Source organism: Dermacentor silvarum, chromosome 4, assembly GCF_013339745.2.
Source record: "Dermacentor silvarum isolate Dsil-2018 chromosome 4, BIME_Dsil_1.4, whole genome shotgun sequence".
NCBI classification, from domain to species: Eukaryota; Metazoa; Arthropoda; class Arachnida; order Ixodida; family Ixodidae; genus Dermacentor; species Dermacentor silvarum.
In genome coordinates, this window is record NC_051157.2 from 50886718 (window position 1) to 50907576 (window position 20859).

A 20859-nucleotide genomic window follows, 5' to 3' on the forward strand; every position below is an offset into this window, starting at 1 on the left:
GTTCAGATCGTGATTAATTCATTCCGTACTGACTGTGCCTAGGTACCAAGAAGCCTCTATAGAGTGGTCACAACCGACGATAAATGAATATTTGCATATATGTAATAGGAATACTGGGACTTCTCTGCAACGTATCTACCGTTTCTACTTCGGGAACGCAGGCATCTAGTTAAGGATTAATATAGCGCGATATCTCACAGCTTACAGCGATAACGTGTTAATTCCAGGGGTCTTATTCTCCTAATAGATTTTGGTGATTGTCCTCAAGATTCGTAACGTTGACTCGTGTGTACACGTCGACGTCAAGACGCTGTCTCAGCATATCATTCAAAGAATCTACCTTTTTTTTTTTACCAGGAACGCACGTCATCATGTGATAACGACAAAGAAAGGTCATTTCTGTAAATGTGCTGTAGAAATTAAAACGTATATCAATCGCACATGTGAAGTTCTACTACATGTCGGGCATCTTAAAGTGAATAGGCCCTGGAGATCGAAAGCGACTAAGTACGTTATTATTGAGTTTCCAAATCATACATCCTCACTGACGCATTCCTCTGACACGCTAATCCACTGCGAAGTGGCTGAGGAAAGCGCTGTCTGAGCTGAGGTCTTCTCAGAGGAGAAAGTGGTCGCGTTCAGCCACCGTATAGAGCGGTCAAAGCGCGCACTCTCAAGCAACTCGAGAGAAAGTCTGTCCGAACCTTTAAGTTAATCTGTGCTGATCCTTTAGACGGCGAGGGATTAGGTGAGCTCGTGTTTCGTTCACGCAGCACGCTCGCACCGCACAGCGCACGGTGCCGCTGCACTGAGTTCGGAAGCCCCGTATACACTAATCACGCTGCATGGCTAAATAGTTGCCGCTAAGCCGGCTGCTCAGAAGTCGCGGTGCGCAGAGCCCTGGCCGATAGAGTCGCTGATTTCTCGGCTCTTCTTGTTTTTTTTTTATTTCTTTTTACAACAGCGATCAAGGCGGCCCTGCTCATCCAACGCTGGTATCGCCGCTACCTGGCCCGTCAGGAGATTCGCAAGCGCTGCTCGTGGAATATATTCCAGAGCCTCGAGTACGCCGGGGAGCAGGATCAAATTAAGGTGAGTCCTTCCTGCCCTCTCTCTCTCTCTCCTTAAATGTTGTTTGCGCGCAGCGCCTTAAGTCTTCACGCTCGTCACTTAATCAAGAAGAGGAGACGGGGTCGACGAAGGCTCGTGGAAGGCTTGGGCCTGGCTGTGTGTTTACGTGTAGCGTGAAGATTACCGCCCGCCCGTCCTTCCTCGGTGCATCGCCGGGTAATCTTCGCGCATCACCGGAACTCCGCTTACGGCGAGCGCAAGACCGAGCCTTCCGCCTTTAGAGGGCACGCCATTGTCACGCTAAACCTTTGTGAATTTTGTAGCTGCAGGTATCCCATCAGCGTTCTAACTAGATACCTAATGAGTTATTCAGGGAAGGTATTCAGGATGCTTCAACGTCGTTACTCACCTTCTGTTGCTTATGCACTTTTTTTTTCGAGTTCCACTCGTGTTGCAGAAAACACTTTAAAAAATTTATCACGCGACGCGCGTGACAAAGCCGCACAGTATGCCAAGTGACAAGTGGCTTAGTTATAAGCACGAAGAAAATATGGGAGAAGTGAGGGGATTGCTTCAGCGTAGTGCTAATGCATCGACAGGTGTATACATGAATTTGTTACGGAGACTTGAAAAAGTTCCCTCCACCAAAATGACCTCGCCATAACTAGGGGTTGTTTAATGCGATTAGCATTATTTGCCTACTTCAGGAGTATTGAGCCCTTCCATCCATCCATCCATCCATCCGTCCATCCATCCGTCCGTCCGTCCGTCCATCCATCCATCCATCCATCCATCCATCCATCCATCCATCCATCCATCCATCCATCCATCCATTCATCCATCCGTCCATCCATCCGTCCGTCCGTCCGTCCGTCCGTCCGTCCGTCCGTCCGTCCGTCCGTCCATCCATCCATCCATCCATCCATCCATCCATCCATCCATCCATCCATCCTTCCGTCCGTCCTTCCGTCCGTCCGTCCGTCCGTCCGTCCGTCCGTCCGTCCGTCCGTCCGTCCGTCCGTCCGTCCGTCCGTCCGTCCGTCTAGCTTCTTACGCCGACGCAGTGACCCGCCGACGCAGTGTCTACGAGCCATGACCACTATAGTCGGTGACAACCTAAGAATTACAAGCTTATATGTACACAGTCCAACTATAACAAAATTTGCATAGATGTGCCAGCCATCTAGATTCGCTTATTTACCTGACGTCGAGCGGTTTTGCGTGTTTGAAACAACTATTTTCACTGCACAGATCAGTCTCCGTGTGACTGGTTTCAGGATGAAACCTGAACTCCTAGGCATATCACTGCTCAACTAAAGGTAATATTGTTACGTTAGGTAATATCTCACTACTCTCCTTACCACGCCTCCAATCCTGGTCCACTTTGACTCAACGGAAGTTCGAACTGATGCCAGAGGTCATGGCATAGGAGCAGTGTTAGTACAACACCAGCGTGGACATGATCGCGTTATAGCCTATACGTCAGTCTACTTCAATCACCCGACAAGCACAATTATTTAATCACAGAGCGCGAGTGTCTGGCTCTTGTCTGGGCAATTGCAAAGTTTGATCTATACTTGTACGGACGCCCATTCTGTGTAATCACTGATCACCACACTCTCTGCTGGCTATCCTCGCTCAAGGACCCCACGGGACGACTCGCTCGCTGGGCTTTACGCCTGCAAGAATACACCTTCTCCGTGGTATATAAGACGGGACGCTTGCACCAGGATGCAAACTGCTCGTCCCGCTACCCTGTCGAAGAACTGGCAGATGCGGACGCCATCGTTTCCGTTTTCTCTGTGTCCCAGTTGCTTCAAATTGACAATGAGCAACGCCGCAATCCTTCGTTACGAGCCCTCATCGACCGACTGGAGTGAACGCCTGGTGACGCCTCGCTCCGGATGTTTCGCCTCAAGGAGGGGACATTATACCGCCGCAATTTTGATCCCCACGGCCCTCACCTTCTGCTCGTCATTTCATCACACCTTCGTTCGACTGTCCTCCGCCAACTTCCCGGTGCTCCCTTGGCTAGGCACTTGGGCGTCTCGCGCCCACACGACCGCGTACGCTGTCGCTTCTTTTGGCCGGATCTCGCCCGCTCCGTGCGGCGTTACCTTGTCGCTTGTGAGCCCTGTCAGCGCCGGAAGAAGTCCACCGCGCTTCTAGCTGGATGTCTCCAGCCAATCGACGTTCCACCCGAACCCTTTTACCGCGTTGGTCTAGACCTTCTTGGGCAGTTTCCTCTCTCGGGCTCCGGAAATAAATGGGTCGCCGTCGCTACCGATTACGCTACGCGTTACGCAATCACAAGAGCCCTCCCGACAAGTTGCGCTACTGACGTCGCTGACTTTCTACTCTACGACATCATTTTAGTGCACGGTGATCCGTGCCAATTAGTCACTGACCGTGGCCGTAGCTTTCTCTCGGCAGTCGTCGAGGATATTCTCTGCTCCTGCTTGACAAAGCACAAATTCAGCACGCCCTACCACCCACAGACCAACGGCATCACGGAACCGGACCATTACCCACATGCTTTCGAAGTACGTTGCAGCCAACCATCACAACTGGGATCTTCATTTACCATATGAGACGTTCGCGTATAATTCATCGTGTCACGACACCACCGGCTCTTCACCATTCTATCTCCTATAAGGCCGAGAACCCGCGTTGCCCTTGGGCAGCTAGCTGCCGTCTCCCGCAAGTACAGCCGCTGAATACGCCCGCCACGAGATCGCACGCGCAGACCACGCGCGGCAGCTCTCCCGCACCCGTCTCGAGGCCTCGCAGAAGCATCAGAGACGCCTCTATATGATTGCCACCATCGCGACGTGCAGTTTGCTCCGGGTTCTCTGGTGCTTCTCTGGTCACCCATCTGCCGTGTGGGCCTTTCGGAAAAGCTGCCTGTCGCGTTACACTGGCCCATACCATGTGATGCGACAAGTGACCGATGTCACGTATGAAATCATCCCCGCCTACCCCTCAGCGTCGTCGTCAACTGCGATCGAGTGACATCGTTCACGTAGCGAGACTAAAGCCCTATCACACACCTTTCACCGCGGATGTGTAGCTTAAACACCGGGACGGTGCTTCTACCGCAGAGGGTGAAGATACATAAAAGCCGCCACAGTGTGGCTGCACTGAAGAGGATGAAGACGACTTCTTCCCGCTTGATATAGCGTCGCCATCTTGGAGTTCGTTGACTTCCGTGCAAATAAATTGTAAATAGCCTTGGGTCATCAGCTACACGTAAAATTATTTTACCTTGAAACAACTAGCTTTTATTTTCTAATTAGCCTACATTTACATTAGTCGACCAAAGCCGCCAACCTGTGGGCTGGTTCAGCTGTCTTTCAGAGGTGAAGAGCAGGTGTGCTGCATTTTTATGGGTTGAGCTTCTTTGCAATTCTTAGGTTGTCACCGACTGTAGGTGTGTGTACTCATGGTCGTCATGTCGTCGTGGTCGTTCCATCGTCATCATTCCTGCTTCGTCGTCTGACTCGTGTCATGCCGCCATCGTCACGCCTTCTACGCCAACCCAGTGACCCAAATTATCTAGCAGCTTGGGCAACCAGGTATGCCGTGCTTGGGGTCTTCACACATTCATTGTCATCGCATTGTCCTCATGCATGACGTCATCATCGCGCTGTGGTCGTTATACTATCGTCATCCTTTCAGAATCGTCATCGCATTGCCGCCGTCGTCATACTGTCTTTGTCGTTCCATCGACGTAATTTCATCGTCGTCACTGCGTCGTACGTCGTCATACCGTCATGCTCATGGGTGACCTTGTGAAGGGGGGTAGCATAGCAAAGTGGGCCGATACTGTAGACAGTGTATGGCGCATATAGCCGAAGCAAACAGAAGCCTCGGAACGACCACTATACGTATCTTAAGTAAACGTGATTTCAGCAATACTGTGTGTGGCTACATTGCTGGAGTGCAAATCGCATTACCGTCGACAGCCGTCGTGAGATGAGTTCTCTCTAATTTTTATTGGATGATTGCGAGTGGAACTGTAATTCTTGCCCAACGATATCCATCCAACCAACACTCTCGCACAAGTAAAGTGACACAGGTGAAAAATCTCGAGTAGACTAACGCGATCCACCGTATAGTTCCTTTTAAACAAGTATTTCGCGTTTGGCTCGTTTGGGGGGGAAGCAGTAATAACCGCGAGCTCTCGAGGAACCACCCAGTGTGTTCAGTGTATAACGGCTGACCAGTGCTGTGAGAGAGTGCACGCACTTACGCACAGCCTCTCATTAGACGCTGCCGGCTCTCCTCCGCGCGGGGAGCGATGTTGCTGGTTACGAAGTTACGCGTGGGCTACAATTTACTCGTCTACAACGCGGGCCTAATTACCGCGCCGCGATTACGCCCAAGTCTCATTAACGTAGCTGTGCGTAGCCAATCAGGCCAAGCCGTCGCTCGGCAGTTCGAAAGTGATTTCTGTGCTCCTCGCATGCGCGAGCGCCCGCGCTAGCCCACGCGTGGCTATCGGGTCAAGTCTATCCTCGACGCTGTCCGGATCGTTTGACGCGTCCGCTTATTAGGCAGCCTCGGTCGCGACCGGTTTTCCGCGGCACGCTTTCGGCGCGTAATTCATAGGCGTGGGGGGAGAACCTCGGTGAAGGCATGCACGTCGCTTCCTCTTAGCTTCGGTGCTCCCGCAGCGGCCGCTGTACGACGACGCGCAGAACTCGATGAAATAAGGCCCGCATCCCGCGCATACTCGTAGTGCGTGCATCCACTTGAGTGCTCGGAACATGTTTTGCCCATTTTGCGAACCCCGGTTTCGCATCGAGTAGAAACGAAGAGGACCAGAGAAGCCATGCGTTGCGGGAATGTTTGACGACTGCGGCGGCCTGAGATGTTTCGGGTTGTCGCAATCTGCTCTTCGCGATGAAACAAAAAGTAGGTTATCCACGATGGCCGAGTTGCACAGTATTCCAAAAGCTCACGCTAATATAGGCGGATCAGTTTCCCGCGCTAAGCGGAACGCTGCTGAGTTCGTTCCTAGCGTATGGTTGATTCTTCCATTGGTCCAGATGTCACAGCGATGAAAGTGGCCCTCGGCTGCACAATGAGTGCATGCTTTCTTCTTGCGACAGCTGCATACTTTCCGGGAATAATGATTGCCGCCAGTGCCCGCAATATGCATTGTTCCGAAACGCTCACTCACCAATGTTGGAAGAGGCAATTCTCCAACATCACGTGACATACATACCACATCCAGTTCCTTAAGTCGGAGATATAGGTGGGGATATAGGGATATAGCGATTAAGTCAGGGATATAGGTGTAGCTTGGGGATACCTTCCCCCTCCCACACCAACGTTTACGGGGAGTCCCGTAAATGTCGGCGTGCGAGGGGTCATGCATCAGGTCATGGTCCCAAATCTTCTGTGGCTGAGTTCCCCAGCCTTTTAGTTCGTAAGTGCTACTTGCCATTCTTTTCCAGCATCACGATGGGCTGCAATTTTCTGTTACGAACAATTGTGGCATAAGAACGTTTTGAGAATACGGCCCGGTTGTGTAAAAAGGCATTTTGTTTTGTTTGTTTGTTCCGGAACTTTCCACAAGGCATGTGTAGTAAAGAAAATAAACAAAAAAGCATCAAATAAACGCATGCAGCCTTGTGCTATGCAGGTATTGCAGCAATGAGTCAGCACATTTTCCGTCCATTATCCAACGGGCATAGTTCTCTGGAACATTACGATTTACTTCAGCCGCCCTGAGCATCTAGGCCCATATTCATAAAAAAGGTCTTACGCTAGACGTCCGTCTCGTTAAACTCCCTGCCCTTCCTTGTTTATTTCTTTCTCTCTTACGCTAGAATCGTATGTAAGGTCAAAATTTCAACCAATACTGATGCTGAACATAACTTTATCGAAGGTGGCCGGCCAATGGCAGAGAGCACTTACCAACGAAAGGTTTGGTGAATTCGACCCTTTGTACCTAATATCTTTAGTACCAGAGCTTGTCACAGGCGGTGGTAAATGGCCGCCGTAAACTCAGAAGCCGGGATTTCAGGATATTCTGTCATGTAATCCTCTCTCATCAGGGGGCGAGCCTCTGATTTTTTTTTACGATATGGCCAGTCACGCAACCGGTGCTTTAGAGTTTCTTTTGTGCTAGATGTGTGAAAATTGGCACTGTCCGCCGGTTCAATCAGAAATGAATAGGCGTTCGCAAAAGCAACACGTATTAACCAGCGACACAGTAAGGTATCTTCACGTCGTGTAAGACATGGAGTTGTACTTTCATTAGCGGTGTGCGTGCCTGTTATTGAAAGCCGGTGAATGCCACTTTGATAACGTTTATATGCGAAAAATACGTTAAGGTACCGCTTTGCGTTCGTTCTGGACAACAGAATCCAAGTGCTTTCGGCTTTTCCGCGTACACCACACGGGCAGGCTGCTTTGTCGGCACTTTCATGCGTGTGACTCCCCAGCATACTCGCTAGCTGCTAGCACCCGCATCTACTGCTCTCCGAGATTGATATTCTAATCTCCGTGTCACCCGCCCCTCAACAGCTTTGCCACTTACTCCCGTCGTACTTTTGCACAGATTGACTTTGAGCCTAGCGGCGCTCACAGTCTGGGCCAGAGGCTTGCGTGCGCGGGTGCGGCTCCTTTCGCAGGGGCACCCTCCGATGATAATCGCGTGACTGCATGAGCTCATCTGCGCTTCGCGCGGTTGATGCGCCTTGGGTGCTTGTTACTCCACTAAAACCTGAACTTCCTATTTACCAACAGCCTCCGAGATGAGTCCGAGCTCAACTTAGGGCTAACTTCGGTTTGACCACACCATTAACGAAGAAACAAACAAGCAGAGCGAATGCAAGCGCGGCGGCTCCAGGAGTATACATTTATTCCAAATGATCAGACTAGGTCGGTGAAGAAAAAATGAACTCGGGGTCCAAGGCGCGGCTTCGGTGCGCGCGTGCGCGTCACGAAATTCGTGTCCCCCTGCCATGTGACCACCAGGCGTGCGTGCCGCCGGCTGGAGCAGCCTGCCGCGGATTTCCAGCTGCACGCAACAACTCATAAGGTGCGCCTTGTGTGTGAGAACAAGCGCAGCTGGGCGGCTGCACGCTCTTCACGAATGCGGAGTGTACAGCTCGCGTTTGTGTCAGCGATCGAAGGAGTTTTCGGAAGAACTCTGCGCCTTTAGAGCTGACTACAGTCGGGGTTCCGGAAGACGATGTAAACTGCAAATGGAGCGTGGAAGTGAAAGGGAGGAAGAGAGGGGGGAATGGGGAGGGGGAGTTGGTCGCAACTGGCCTTTGAAGCAAACTGCGCACCTCAGCCGTGACGCGTGGCGATTTAATCCGTGCTCGTTTCTCGGGGACTAGAAGGGGTGTGCAACTGCTTATTTTTCTTCTTTTCACTGTTTTACAAGGACGTGACATTCCGTTCCAAAAAAAAAAAAAACATTACGAGGCATGCTGTGATTTTCCTCGAAGCTGCGCCCGAGAATGCGTCCGATACTCAAAGGGCGACGCTCTGGCACGAAGTGACGTGCAGCGCAGGCGCATTCTTATATGATCGCGCTCTGTCGGCCGAGGCTAGCTGTATATAGCTTCCACTCCAGCACCATATGGTCGTGAAGTACAGTACTAGTGTAGTTCTCATCACACAGGGCATTGTGTTGGAAGGGCTGCTATAGAAGCCAACGTAAAATCCCGAAGGCGTGCTTGGCCATTTCGCTGCGGAACATTGGATGCGTTAGCACCCGTGCGTGGTGCTCGTCCAAATTTGTCGAGTGCGTATTGAGGCTCAGGCGTTGACGTGCGCTGCATAACAGTCAGAGACGGCCACTGAGAACACGATGAGTGGATTGCAGTCGTCGCCTACGTGCCCTCTTTCCTCGCCACAATCCGTGAATGAGGCGGCTACACGTATAGGACACGGTGCACTTGGCCATGGCAGCATTCCCCGACAACATGCTCCGAAGTATTCGACTCTCGATCTTGACTTGAATGAAGGTACCTTGTATGTTACGAGTGACACACATACATGGCACACCTAACCTGCATTTTGTCTTGTGCTTAAGCTTCTATCAATTACCTGAAAACCGACTTGGGAAATGTTCATTACTGTTTGTGTATCCACCAGAAACATTCCAGAAAGTTACAGAGAAAGAGCGACTTGGCAAGCTAATGTTCGTTGGTAACGCGCTGCTGTCATCGGAGGTGGTTGCCGGACGTAAACGCAATTCCTGCCGCTGGTTTCGTTGTTTATACACGTCATAAGAAGCGGACAACTTTCACAAAATAGTATAGTTATATTGTAGTATGCATTCGCTTGTTATAACAATACATTATTCATGCATCAATAATATATTCTTAAAACAATCGAATACATACTATACATACTATATGGCACTAGACAGAGAGAAAGAGATAGAAATTGCACGAGAAAGGCAGGGAAGCCCACCGGAAGAGGGAAGAGCTTCTGGTTTGCTATACCTGCACTGGGAGAAGGGTAAGAGGGAAAGAAAGACGGAAAGAAAAGCGGAGAAACAAAGCAAAGGCGCCTCTATATGGTACTAAGTGATACCTACGAGCAGCGCCCGCAGAAAGGATTCTAAGTGTTGTTTATCTACCTCCGTCTCTCACGGTCTTTGGCAAGAAAAGTTGGATGTCGAGGCAATTTATCTTTCCTTCGGTTGGCTATAGCTACAAAACAAAACGTCAACAGTGTAATAGAAGACCTTAGAGTACAGCAGCGTACACGTGTTTAACAGGATGTTTGTTGCCGCCACGTATCCACGCTGTTAAATCAATATCTTGTGCACACATTCCATTAATATAGAAAACGACGCAAAAGGATTGACGCCAATAGGATTCGCAATAAAACAGGTGCTCAGTCCTTTGTATATGTCATCGTCCTGGTGATATTGCACCGTCAGTGTTCGTATCGTTTTAGTTCGAATAAACTTTTTCTAAACAAAAACGTGGCATTGTACAAAAGGCGTCTTGCCTGATAAATTTTCTGCTCCACGTCGCAAAGTTCTCGCAGCGAAGTAAAAAAAAATGTGGTGGGTAGGAACTCCTTTAGTTTTACTACATTTGTATCATCACTGCGGTCGCACGACTGGTAACACAAGTTCACCTAGCTACTGTGGGAAGCACGCAGGCAGAGAGTTTAGCGGGAGTTTCACGAAGCGAAAATGCCACGTGACATTCAAAAACGACCTCCGAGACGAACCGTGACAGACAAATACGTATACGCTTCGTACACCGAGCTTACTCCCGTCGGCAGCCTTTGCCGACGGAAATAACGAAAAACCCAAGGCCAAGCACCGTGCCTCTCTCCGAAGCAACGCAACTCAACGAAGAGTAAAGCACACAGTATAGCCGGCACCGCTGAGCCTTCACCAGCTAGCTTACCGTCTCCCTCTGTGACTACAACCATCTTCTTTTTTTTTAACTTTCCAGCGTACGCACTTTACATCGGGGGATGCACATTTCGAGAAACTTTCGAAAAGTGCGATGGCCGGCTTGTGACTCGTTGGAAGCAAGCGTCCGCGTCCTAGACTATGTTGACTTATTCATGAGGCTGGTGTCACTTTTTTCTCCCTCTTTTCTTCAGAAAATCCGATTTGCTTGAGCTCGTGGAGGGGCGCAGTCATGTTTGTGTTTGTCGAAGACAACACACCGGGCGCACTGCACTCTCGGGGTCGGCTCTGCCGACGTGCAAAAGAGCCTCGCAAGGAAGCCTCCCTGCCATTCGCTCACAACGGCTTTCGTGAACTTCCAGGAGCACCGTTTGTCGCGAGCTTGCTCTACCAGCTAGCAAATTGAGTCGGCCCATTTTCCGAGAAAATATGCGAGGGCTCGAACATCGGCAGAGTTTTTCGAGGATGTTTTCGACAAATCTGGCCGCCGTCGCTGGAGCAACGGTCGAGACTTCTCTTTGGTAGACGTGCACCGACCGTGCTTGCTTTGTAAGCGGGATCGATGACTCCGACGGGCTCTCGAATGGTGAATACGATAGCCTGAATTGCATCGGGCGAGAAAAGAACAACGAGTCTATCCTACGAGGCTTTTGTTAAAGCCACAGGCTCGCGGAAGATTTTGTGGGGTTAGGGTACGGCCGAGAGCGTTGTGCCTCTGTCCTATCAGCATACGTATATAGACTACATTACCCGAAGCGAAGGAACTCAGACATCTTAGTTTCTTTTCTTTTTTTGGCGTGAAATAATCGGACAATACGGCCAACGAGTGGTACTCAAGTAAAGATCTGGCACAGTTTCTGTGGTATGTGTGATACATATCTAAATAACTAACACGTACAAAGACTCCAAAGTATGTAGGTTGGTCTCAGCAGTGAGTGATTTATGTTGTGCACTTGCAGCGTGTGCTCTTACCGAACAGGTATAAGTGAAGTAAATGGATATTTCGTTGATTCATCATCATCAGTCTATTTTTATTTTATTTTATTTTAATTTTTTATTTATTTTATTTTCATTATCTTCTTTTTATTCATGTACACTGCGGGACGAAGGCCTCTCCCTGCGATCTCCAATTACCCCTGTCTTGCGCTAGCTGATTCCAAATTCCACCTGCAAATTTCCTAATTTCATCACCCCACCTAGTTTTCTGCCGTCCTCGACTGCGCTTCCCTTCTCTTGGCACCCATTCTGTAACTCTAATGGTCCACCACTTATCTACCCTACTCATTTTGTTGATTACCTGATCGATAACTGTGAGCTGTCGGGAGCGTAATGTCCGCACCATTAAGAAATGCAGAGGAAATGACCAAGCTGCGCTATCTGCCTCTGGCGAATCGCCGTAAAATGTGTACAGCTCAAAACAAATATTGGTGATATTCGTCAAAGCAGCGTTCGACTATTTTATGCTTAATTCAACGCGACGGCGACCACTGGCGCCCATCTCGGCCCGGTTGGTTCACGCTTATGTGAGCACTTTCTAATATTCTTTTTTTCCCACGGGCTCTCGCGTTTCTCGACTGCCACACATTCCTTTCGCACAAACGATACGGTGCGTGGAAGCACCGCTGATGAAAGTCGGCGCTCGCTTAAGCACATCGTATATACGTCTCCGCGACTGCGACTCGCTTGCCAGCGCTCACATTGGTCTCCAAGCAGTCAGTAACGTGGAAAGATTAGCTACAGAACCGGTACTTGGTCGGCATTGCTCCCTCCTCATGCGAGTTATCTTGGGACCTTTTGTTTCTGGAGTCCAAGGTATAGTCGAGCTGCCCGTCTTTCCATGTTATTCTTCCCGAACATCATCTTTTTTTCTCTCTCTCTCTCTCATTTATATTCTGCGGTCCACCTCCTTTCATTGTTGTTGCCGACGAAACCTTTCAGTGTTTGTTTAATCTTGTACGTTCGCGTGCACGTCTACACTGACGAAGCAGCCTGCTCCGAATGCCCAGCCGTGCAAGTGGACTCACATGATGACTTCCGCGCCGGCTACTGCTGCTGCTGCTGCTGCTGTTGCTGGCGCATCCAATATGCATGGCAGTGGCGCGGCCGCGGCCCGTGAATGCGCAATGAGCGCGGGCGAAGGAGGAGGAGGAGAAGGGAGCAAGAGGGGTTAGCACCCTGGACGCGAGTCGCGTTCGCAACGAACCCTCCGTCCTCCCCGACACCCACCTGTCCCTTTCCTGTCTTGCAAACTTTGTTAGCCGAGCCAAACGGCGCGCGGCTAGCAGGTGTATGTTGCGCTCTATGCCGTGCTGCCTTTCTTGGCACGGAGACAGAGAGCTGACCGCTTTCCAAACAGCGATCGAGTTACCCGCCCTGATCACCTGGTGCTTGTACCTTCCTTCCCTCCCTCTCCTTTCTTTCCTTTTCTTCCCTTAAATCTCTTCCCCCTTTTAGGGTAACAAACCGGACGTGCGTCTGGTTGACCTATCTACATTTCCTTCCTTCTCTTCCTCCTCCTACTGTAGCGTGCGCGAGTGCGGGAGCGGGGCTGTTGCTAAGCGCAAGTTGATTGGTACTAACTACTAACAGTGGCTTATGTAGTTTCTTTTTTCTTTCGGACAGATCTATTTATAAATCGCATGGAGCACATTGCGCAATTCGGACTGTACAGGTGGATCACCCGAAGAGGTAGCCGGCATTGCATGAACGACAACTCGCAAAGTTCCGATGTAGCTAATTGTCTATATTCACATTTCAAAATAACGGCAAACAGCATCCTTGGAAACTGGCCTACACGAACAACAGCGCGAGCCGCCCTGAAGCTACTGCTGCGTTATTTAAAAGGACACCGGACTCAGTGACAAAATATGACTCTACACTGTGTGACGTAGGAAAGGACGTTGACACTATGCAACACTAGAACGCCTTCGCATACTGCGAGACTCTGCCCACATAAACAGTTCTCTTCCCACATAAACCGTGCGTGTAGCGTGGTGTGTGTGTGTGTGTGTGTGTGTGTGTGTGGGGTGTGGGTGTGTGGTGTGTGTGTGTGTTGTGTGTGTGTGTGTGTGTGTGTGTGTGTGTGTGTGTGTGTGTGTGTGTGTGTGTGTGTGTGTGTGTGTGTGTGTGTGTGTGTGTGTGTGTCGCATCCCTTTACCCATCTCCCGGTACAGGGTAGCCAACCGGAGATAATCTCTGGTTAACCTCCCTGTCTTTCCTTTGCCTTTCTCTCTCTCTCTTGTTATTCACAATAGGGTACGTGTTGCAAGTGCCAAATTGAAGCCACGCGGTAATGAAGTCGGGTCTGCTTAATAGAAATCCTAAAGCTAGCACCACTTTCGAGATGTCCGTCCTCAAAATCTGCTAGAAGATGTACTGGCGTTCCAGTTAAGATCGTCCCGAACTGCTAGAGGGACGCTTTGGTAAATTGCTAACTGGGACGCCAATGTATTTTGTGGAACATTTTAATAACGAATATCTCGATATTGGTGCTAATCTGAAGATTTCGTTAAGTAGACATGACTTGACGAAAGTTAGCTTCAGTTTCACAGCAAGAACGTGGGCCCTGAAGTAAATAAGTGAATAAGAATATTAGTCATTTCTGTAGTTATATACCCGTACATTACTATTTCTCATCTAATCTTTTCTGCCCTTACCCCATCCCCCTGTGCAGAGTAGCCAACCGGACACTTAACCTGGTTAACCTCTCTGCCTTTCACCTCTTATTTTCCTTCCTTCCTTCCTTCCTTCCTTCCTACTATTTCTCATACAGGCAATCTGGGTCCCAGGTGATTTTTAAGAAATTGCTTCGAACTAGTAGTCGTAGTAATAAACTTTATTTATCAAACGAGTAGGCGACGTCCTGACCCTAAAAAAAGCGGGTGGTATGTTCACGTTTACACTGATGGTGAAACTAGAATAAGCACTCAGGGATCTTGCAGTGCGTTCAATTTGATATCGAACGTAAAGCGTTAGTACATGGACTTATGCGTAGAATGACCCCGCGCACAGATGCATGGAATGCGTTCCCTCGAAGACACTGGATATTAGGAGGAAGGTGTTCCGGATCCTCCCCAAATATCTCGACGATCAACCAGAACAGGAGTGTGGACGTTGCGCTGTGTGGGCTGGCTATAGCCGGGTGGAGTGGGATGGATGGTACGCAGCCTAACGTGCCCCGCCCTCGCCGTTAGCATTGCCTGTATGTGTTGGGACGAGCTTCAGACTCCACCGCACTTGATAATAGATCCTTCTACAGTATCAACGCTCCTCCCACGCCTTGTTGCTGGTACTTTAAGGAACTGAGGAAGAAACACCAAGTAACTAAACCATCTCATAGCGGATCGAGAAAGAACGAATAAAAGAAAAGGAAAAGGCTTGTTTGTTTGTTTGTTTGTTTGTTTGTTTGTTTGTTTGTTTGTTTGTTTGTTTGTTTGTTTGTTTGTTTGTTTGTTTGTTTGTTTGTTTGTTTGTTTGTTTGTTTGTTTGTTTGTTTGTTTGTTTGTTTGTTTGTTTGTTTGTTCTTGTGTTGCTGCTGCTGTTGTTATCTTTACATGTTATGAAATAAGTAATTGACTCTGGGTTGAGAGCTGATCGAATCGGTGGTGGTTCAACCTCCGTGAGAGCGCCAGCTAACGAATATCAGAGGCAGAGACCACAGTCATCGTCATACTGGGTGGCTTCTTTTGTGGTGTAGGTCATTTCGGGACGTAGGCTGATAAAAGTCCCAAATGGGTGGTCCTTCCGGAATTTAATTACTGGATCAAAACAGCGGTTTCTGTGCAAATTTCGGACAGGTATAAGACAGATGGGTGTACTTGTACAGAGTGAAACGATTATTATAAATTGAGAGGTTTACTCTCTCTCTTGCGATCTTTTGCCAACCACTGACCTCACAATTGGAGTATTGTGTTTGGGCTTGCGACTCTAGATCTTTTTCTGCGCAGTGTCCATGTACAGACAGACTCTCTTTTTTTTCTCTCTCTCTTTTTTGCAGTTACACAATTTCTTCCATGACCTCCTAACCCACCTCTCCAACGTGAAGCCCTCCGTAGCAGCAGCAATATCAAACAGCCCGGCGCAGTCTCTCAGGGGTAAGCACATTCATTGCATTATAAGAAGGATAGGGAACGAGGGAGAAAAGCTCCAGCGTGGAGCTTGACAGGTAGTGCATTTAAAGATGGCTTGTTTTTCAGGTTTATAGTCGTTTTGTTCATATTGCTGCTCATTGTGCTGGCACATTCGGCATTTAAGCCCTTGCATTCGCAATCTTTCTACTTCTGCAGGCATGCTTTCGGCTTGTAGTCTGCACTCAGCTGTATTAGCGATGCCACAGTTGCTTTGGCTGCTAACATTGAAAGCTCTCGCTCTGCCTCGTTTTCTGTTTTCTTTCAGGCTGCAGAGAACAGCGAAATTAATTATTCTCGACCGAAAGCGGTTTCTATTCTAAAAATAGAACGGTTAATGCCCATTTGTTGCGTATAATTACCTAGAGCTATACGTCTCGATTTGCGGATCGTAATTTACTCGTAGTAGCAGGAAAAACGAAAAGGTTGAGTGCCTCTAGTTCGTGAACTTAGGAAGAGCAAATTTAAAGTCTAAATAATGAATTGTAAAATAATTTACACCCTTAGATAAGAAACAGGGTGTAAATCGGGCTATAACTCACGCTCTTATACCCTTTGTGGGTATAAAGGTGTAGGTCATAAATTGATTATACCCTTATTCACCTTTAAGGGTGTTAAATATTTTCTTGAGGCTCGCCGTGCACGAGTCAGAGGATGAAGAAGCGTTCCAATGTCTAAAAGCAAGTATACGGTATGACTATTGATTCAGCAGTAAGCTCAGTAACGCTAAAAAATATGGTAAGAACTTTGTCCAAAGCAAAATCCACACTGAGCAGAAAAAATAAAGCCATGGCGGCGGATTTAGTATCCGTTTCAAGTGATAGCGGCGAGGTTGATGGGTGATGGGACAGCTCGTGGATCGGAAGGAGAATATACGGGACCCGAAGAAAGAAAGAAAGAAAGAAAGAAAGAAAGAAAGAAAGAAAGAAAGAAAGAAAGAAAGAAAGAAAGAAAGAAAGAAAGAAAGAAAGAAAGAAAGAAAGAAAGAAAGAAAGAAAGAAAGAAAGAAAGAAAGAAAGAAAGAAAGAAAGAATAGCGGAGAGTGTGCGCGTCGAGGCACCCTATACAAGAAAGTACATGGCAGCGCCACCTCCTGAGTGAAGTGGTCATCGCTGTGATTCATCGACACTCCGCGACAATTTCTAAGCAAATATTTGGTAACATCGAATGGAATCATGATGTTTCTCTCAAGCAACTCCTCACCGTAGCAATTACCGAGTATAGAGTTATACTGAACAGCAATTGCCATTTTCAGTCAAATGGCGGCACTGCACTTAATTCGGTGAAATTGCTTAAAAGCTTCGGGTAAAAGGCCCGTTTGTAAATACGGGGGTTAGTCTGTTCATCTCGTTTTTCATTCACATAAAACAGGAAATATTTATTTCCAAGTATGGCGATGGAAAGAAAAATGGAAAGGAGAAAGGCAGTCAGGCTGACAAGAAAGGGGTCCAGTTTGCTACCTTCCACATGGCCAAAGGGGAAAAAATTTGCCTAAAGTGAAACGAAGGGAAAGGGATAAGCGGAGAAATTAAATTAAGTCGACAAGCACGGAATAAAGAAAAGAGGAGGCTCCACGAATTTTGACCACGTGCTGCGACTCGAATGCACTTCTGCCCTTCCCGGAGTATTTAAGGCGTATTTGAGGAGGAGTATTTGAGGCGTATTCCGGAGTATTTGAGGCCCGGAATACGCGTCACACGAGTGGCCTTTTACCATTTTCTAATCTTCCAATCGGCTCCTTACACAACACCAGTCAGAATTCTGAGAAAACTTAGGAGTAAGTTATGTTTTCCTAAAACCTAATCTCACACAGCTGTGCACCTATTTAAGGCGATGCAGATCGAAAAAGGAAGAAGAGAAAAGGCCGCACAATGGTTAAGGTTGATACCAAATTTTTTCTCTTTTTTTTTTTTTGATCACTGTAGTTCAGGATCATAGAAATGAACGTTTTTACATCTCCTTCTCTGCGCATGTTGATTTTTTTTCGTTTGTGTACGGCGTCCTTAAGCAGCGCCTGTCCATTCCAGCACCCTATAGAGCTAACTGTGGCAACGCTCATAATGTCGCGTCGCATCGGGGTTCGTTGTTTTAGCTTCTCTTGTGGTGGAACTTGGTGATCAAACATTGTTCCATAAGGACTTTCTGCGGGAAGAAGCATGTATAGGAATGGAGGCATGAGGGACGATTTGGATTTTCAATTCGAAAAGCTGCCTTTAGTATAATAGTGGACGATAAATGTTCACGACAATACGTATTACCTGCCCACTTGTTGCATGCGCGGTCTTTTCCTGCGATTGTAAAACGTCGTAGCGCTGCGGTTAGGCCAACCGCGCACGAGTCGTTCCTGTGAGTTACGCTATTGTGGAATGACCAGGTATATTCCCGGTCTACCAAAGGACAAGTATTATTGCAGCGTCATAAGCTCCTTTTTTGCGGAAGTTCTGAAACTTGCGGGGAGAAAAGCTTGTGAAGGACGCGGTTCCTTCTTCCAGCCCCTTTCACCGTCATTGTAAATCGCAAAAGGCGTTTTCGTTCAGGTAGTATAGGTACAATTGGTGGCCGGAAATGATGTCTAGCACCACGGGCATGTGGTTGCGTCACGCAGCCGACATGCATACCCGCTGATTTGCGCATAAAGGGGCCTTAAATGAAGACCCAGGCGCGTTTTCATGCCGGATACATGTTAGAACGCCCTTATGTGCCTTGGGCTTTCCAAGGGAAGTGCGTTTCAGCTTCGTGCCGAAAGCGTTTCGCTGTTTACTGCTCATTCATTCCACCTTTAAGCTATCAACCAATGACGCGCGTATCCGACCAAATAGCAGCTTCATGTATTTTATGATGCGTTGCAACCTTCCACGAGGCAGAGGAGCCTTCCTACCGCAACATAGCGCTTTTATAGCGTCTTGTTTTGGTTTTGATCGTTGTTATTTAGGGTAAAGACATATAAAATAGACACCACGGAGAAGAAATAAAGAATTTCAAGTTGGAAAGAGCCACCGGAAACGGTGCAGCACCTATACTGCACTTTTAGTAGTCTAGGGAAATAAGTGGGGTGGAGGCGGCGGGATGGAGGAGAGAAATGTTTCCTTCTCTAAAAATTTGTCGAGGTAAGGTACTTAGAGAATTTGTATAATGCAAGGGTCAGATAAAAGGCCGCGGATCGTGTTTCGGAGAACAAAGAGGCCCACTCTAATGTGCGCGCGTATAGTTGCAAGCCCCAGGGCTCTCCGTCGCTGCTTTATCCTGCTAGATAATCGCGTCAGCTCGTCGAGGGAAGAGTTCATCAATCTATCGTTCGTCCCGCCATTTTCGCGTTTAAGCTCTGAACACTTTCGAAAGTTGTTCGACGGGCGCCGTGTAGAGTAACCTGCGTGCCCGAGCACCCAGGGGAACAAGAAGAAAAAAAGGAAGGGTTAAAATACACTTTGCGGCAAAAAAAAAAAAAAAAATGTGCGTGCGTGGGCCTTGTTTTGGCGATATAGACTTACGTTCTCCATCAACTACAATCCCCTGCGTCAGCAAAATGAATGTAAAAAGATAAACAGCTCTGAAAGACGCAAACAACAAAGGTTTCGCGAATCAGTTGAGAAGAGCAAATTTATGAAGCTGGCCTGGAAGTTCCCGCTCATCCACTTTGTTGCTAAAAAAAATAAAGAAAAAAAAGTGGACGCATGTGCATTTAACAAGGGGATGTTTTTGTTCACTAAGCCATCCTGTGTTTCTTTTTTTAACTTATTACCCTTCCCACTCTGAGTTCCCAAAATGGTATTAACATTTCTCCGGGCGATGTTCCTTTCTGACATCATCCCTTTAGCTCAAAATTTACTCTGCCCTTTTACCGCGTGAAATGCTACGTGAGCCCTTTTCTAACGCTTTTCGTCTCACCAAACTTCGCTAAACCATCAAAACAAAGCTATCTCTAGTGTCGCTAAGTTGTCCCTAAGTTGTCCCCGCTATGAGTGTCTATTTTACGTTGCAACGGTGTTCAAAGTTTAGTTTAATCTGCTAAGAGAGCGACGAGTTCAGCGCCGTGTGCGTCACAGCTAGCAGCTTGTAGAACTCTAAGGGACTAGCACTTTCCTTACGGAGGTTGAATGACCTACAACATTAACCTCACCAGTGCCTATGTTCCACCTTGAGTATATGCCGCGGACGTGAATGCGAAGCGTGTGGATACGCGGCCCCGCCGCTCCTGTGATGGGCTAAGTGGTAGCCGCTACCATGCGATGGGGCAAATGCCTTTTACAAGAAATAACGAGGTCGTCGCTTCATAATGAACGGACAGTGAAAGGTGGACGTTGCAAGCGTCAAGGAGAAGTGGCCGAGAATGTGTTATAAGCAGTTGGTGGTGAATTGGCCATCGAGCTTCTTCTGTCGACTAAGAGCCGCTGACGTCAACGTTGAAAGGCATAAATGCTCCGTCCCAACAATTCCGTGCAGTGTAGCCGAAGCTACGGGTGGCGACAGCCGTAGAACAGAGAGCCAGAAGAAAGCTCGTTATTGTCCGCAAATGATCGCCCTTCACTCGACTCCGACTGAAGGGAAGCTTTACGAAAAGATTAGTAGCGCACAATGGGCGAAAACGTATCCGACTCTTGTGACGGATAGACTGACACGTGACCTAGGATTCGCTCCACCGCGCGGAATTCGCGAGACGGAGTATAGGTATTCCGGATCGCAGATCCGGACGCACATTTGCTCACCGCCGCTGGAGAAAATCACTGACATCTACGGGAGCGAATGCAGCTGGTGGATACGCAAGATATTTCTCGTAACCGCGCATCAATTGCAGCGGCGTTAGGACGACTGCGTAGACTACTGTGAACAATGTCATTCTCCGCTGCATTGTCATCTCTGAGTGGCTGCTGTCGGGGTCGCATCCTCCCTGATTGGCTCTACGGAGCAAAACTAACGCGATTCAACATTTGAAATTTTGAAATTATCTATAACGGGAACATGCGTTCAAATTTGGCTCAATTCTTTGAACTCATCGCCGTCAGCAGTTAAAAACACATTCACTGGCACTTCGTGCACAGAGCGCTCGTTTCGTTTGTTCATCTATTTATTACACAGAGTAGTACTCGTAGGCTGGTTGCCTTTAGGTGAAACCTGAAAATTTCGACCGCTTCGCCCGTCAGACCGAGAAGTAAAGGCTCCGGGTCCGTATCATCCAGTGGTGATAGACAAGGGTTGGCTAAACTGCCGCCCGTGGCTGCTCATTTTCCACTCCAGTGTCCTACATACAGCATCGGACCT

General features: G+C 48.3%; 1 protein-coding gene across 2 annotated transcripts in view; it reads left to right on the top strand.

Annotated features, from left to right (window-relative positions):
- LOC119450003 (serine/threonine-protein phosphatase with EF-hands 2-like) overlaps nucleotides 1-20859 on the top strand; it is a 222924-nt gene that overhangs the window by 144858 nt on the left and 57207 nt on the right. For both annotated transcript variants that reach the window (XM_037713332.2, XM_037713333.2), the window contains exons 2-3: nucleotides 965-1092; nucleotides 15474-15570. In XM_037713332.2, coding sequence (XP_037569260.1) covers nucleotides 965-1092; nucleotides 15474-15570 — 225 coding nt within the window. The remainder of the gene's footprint in view (nucleotides 1-964; nucleotides 1093-15473; nucleotides 15571-20859) is intronic.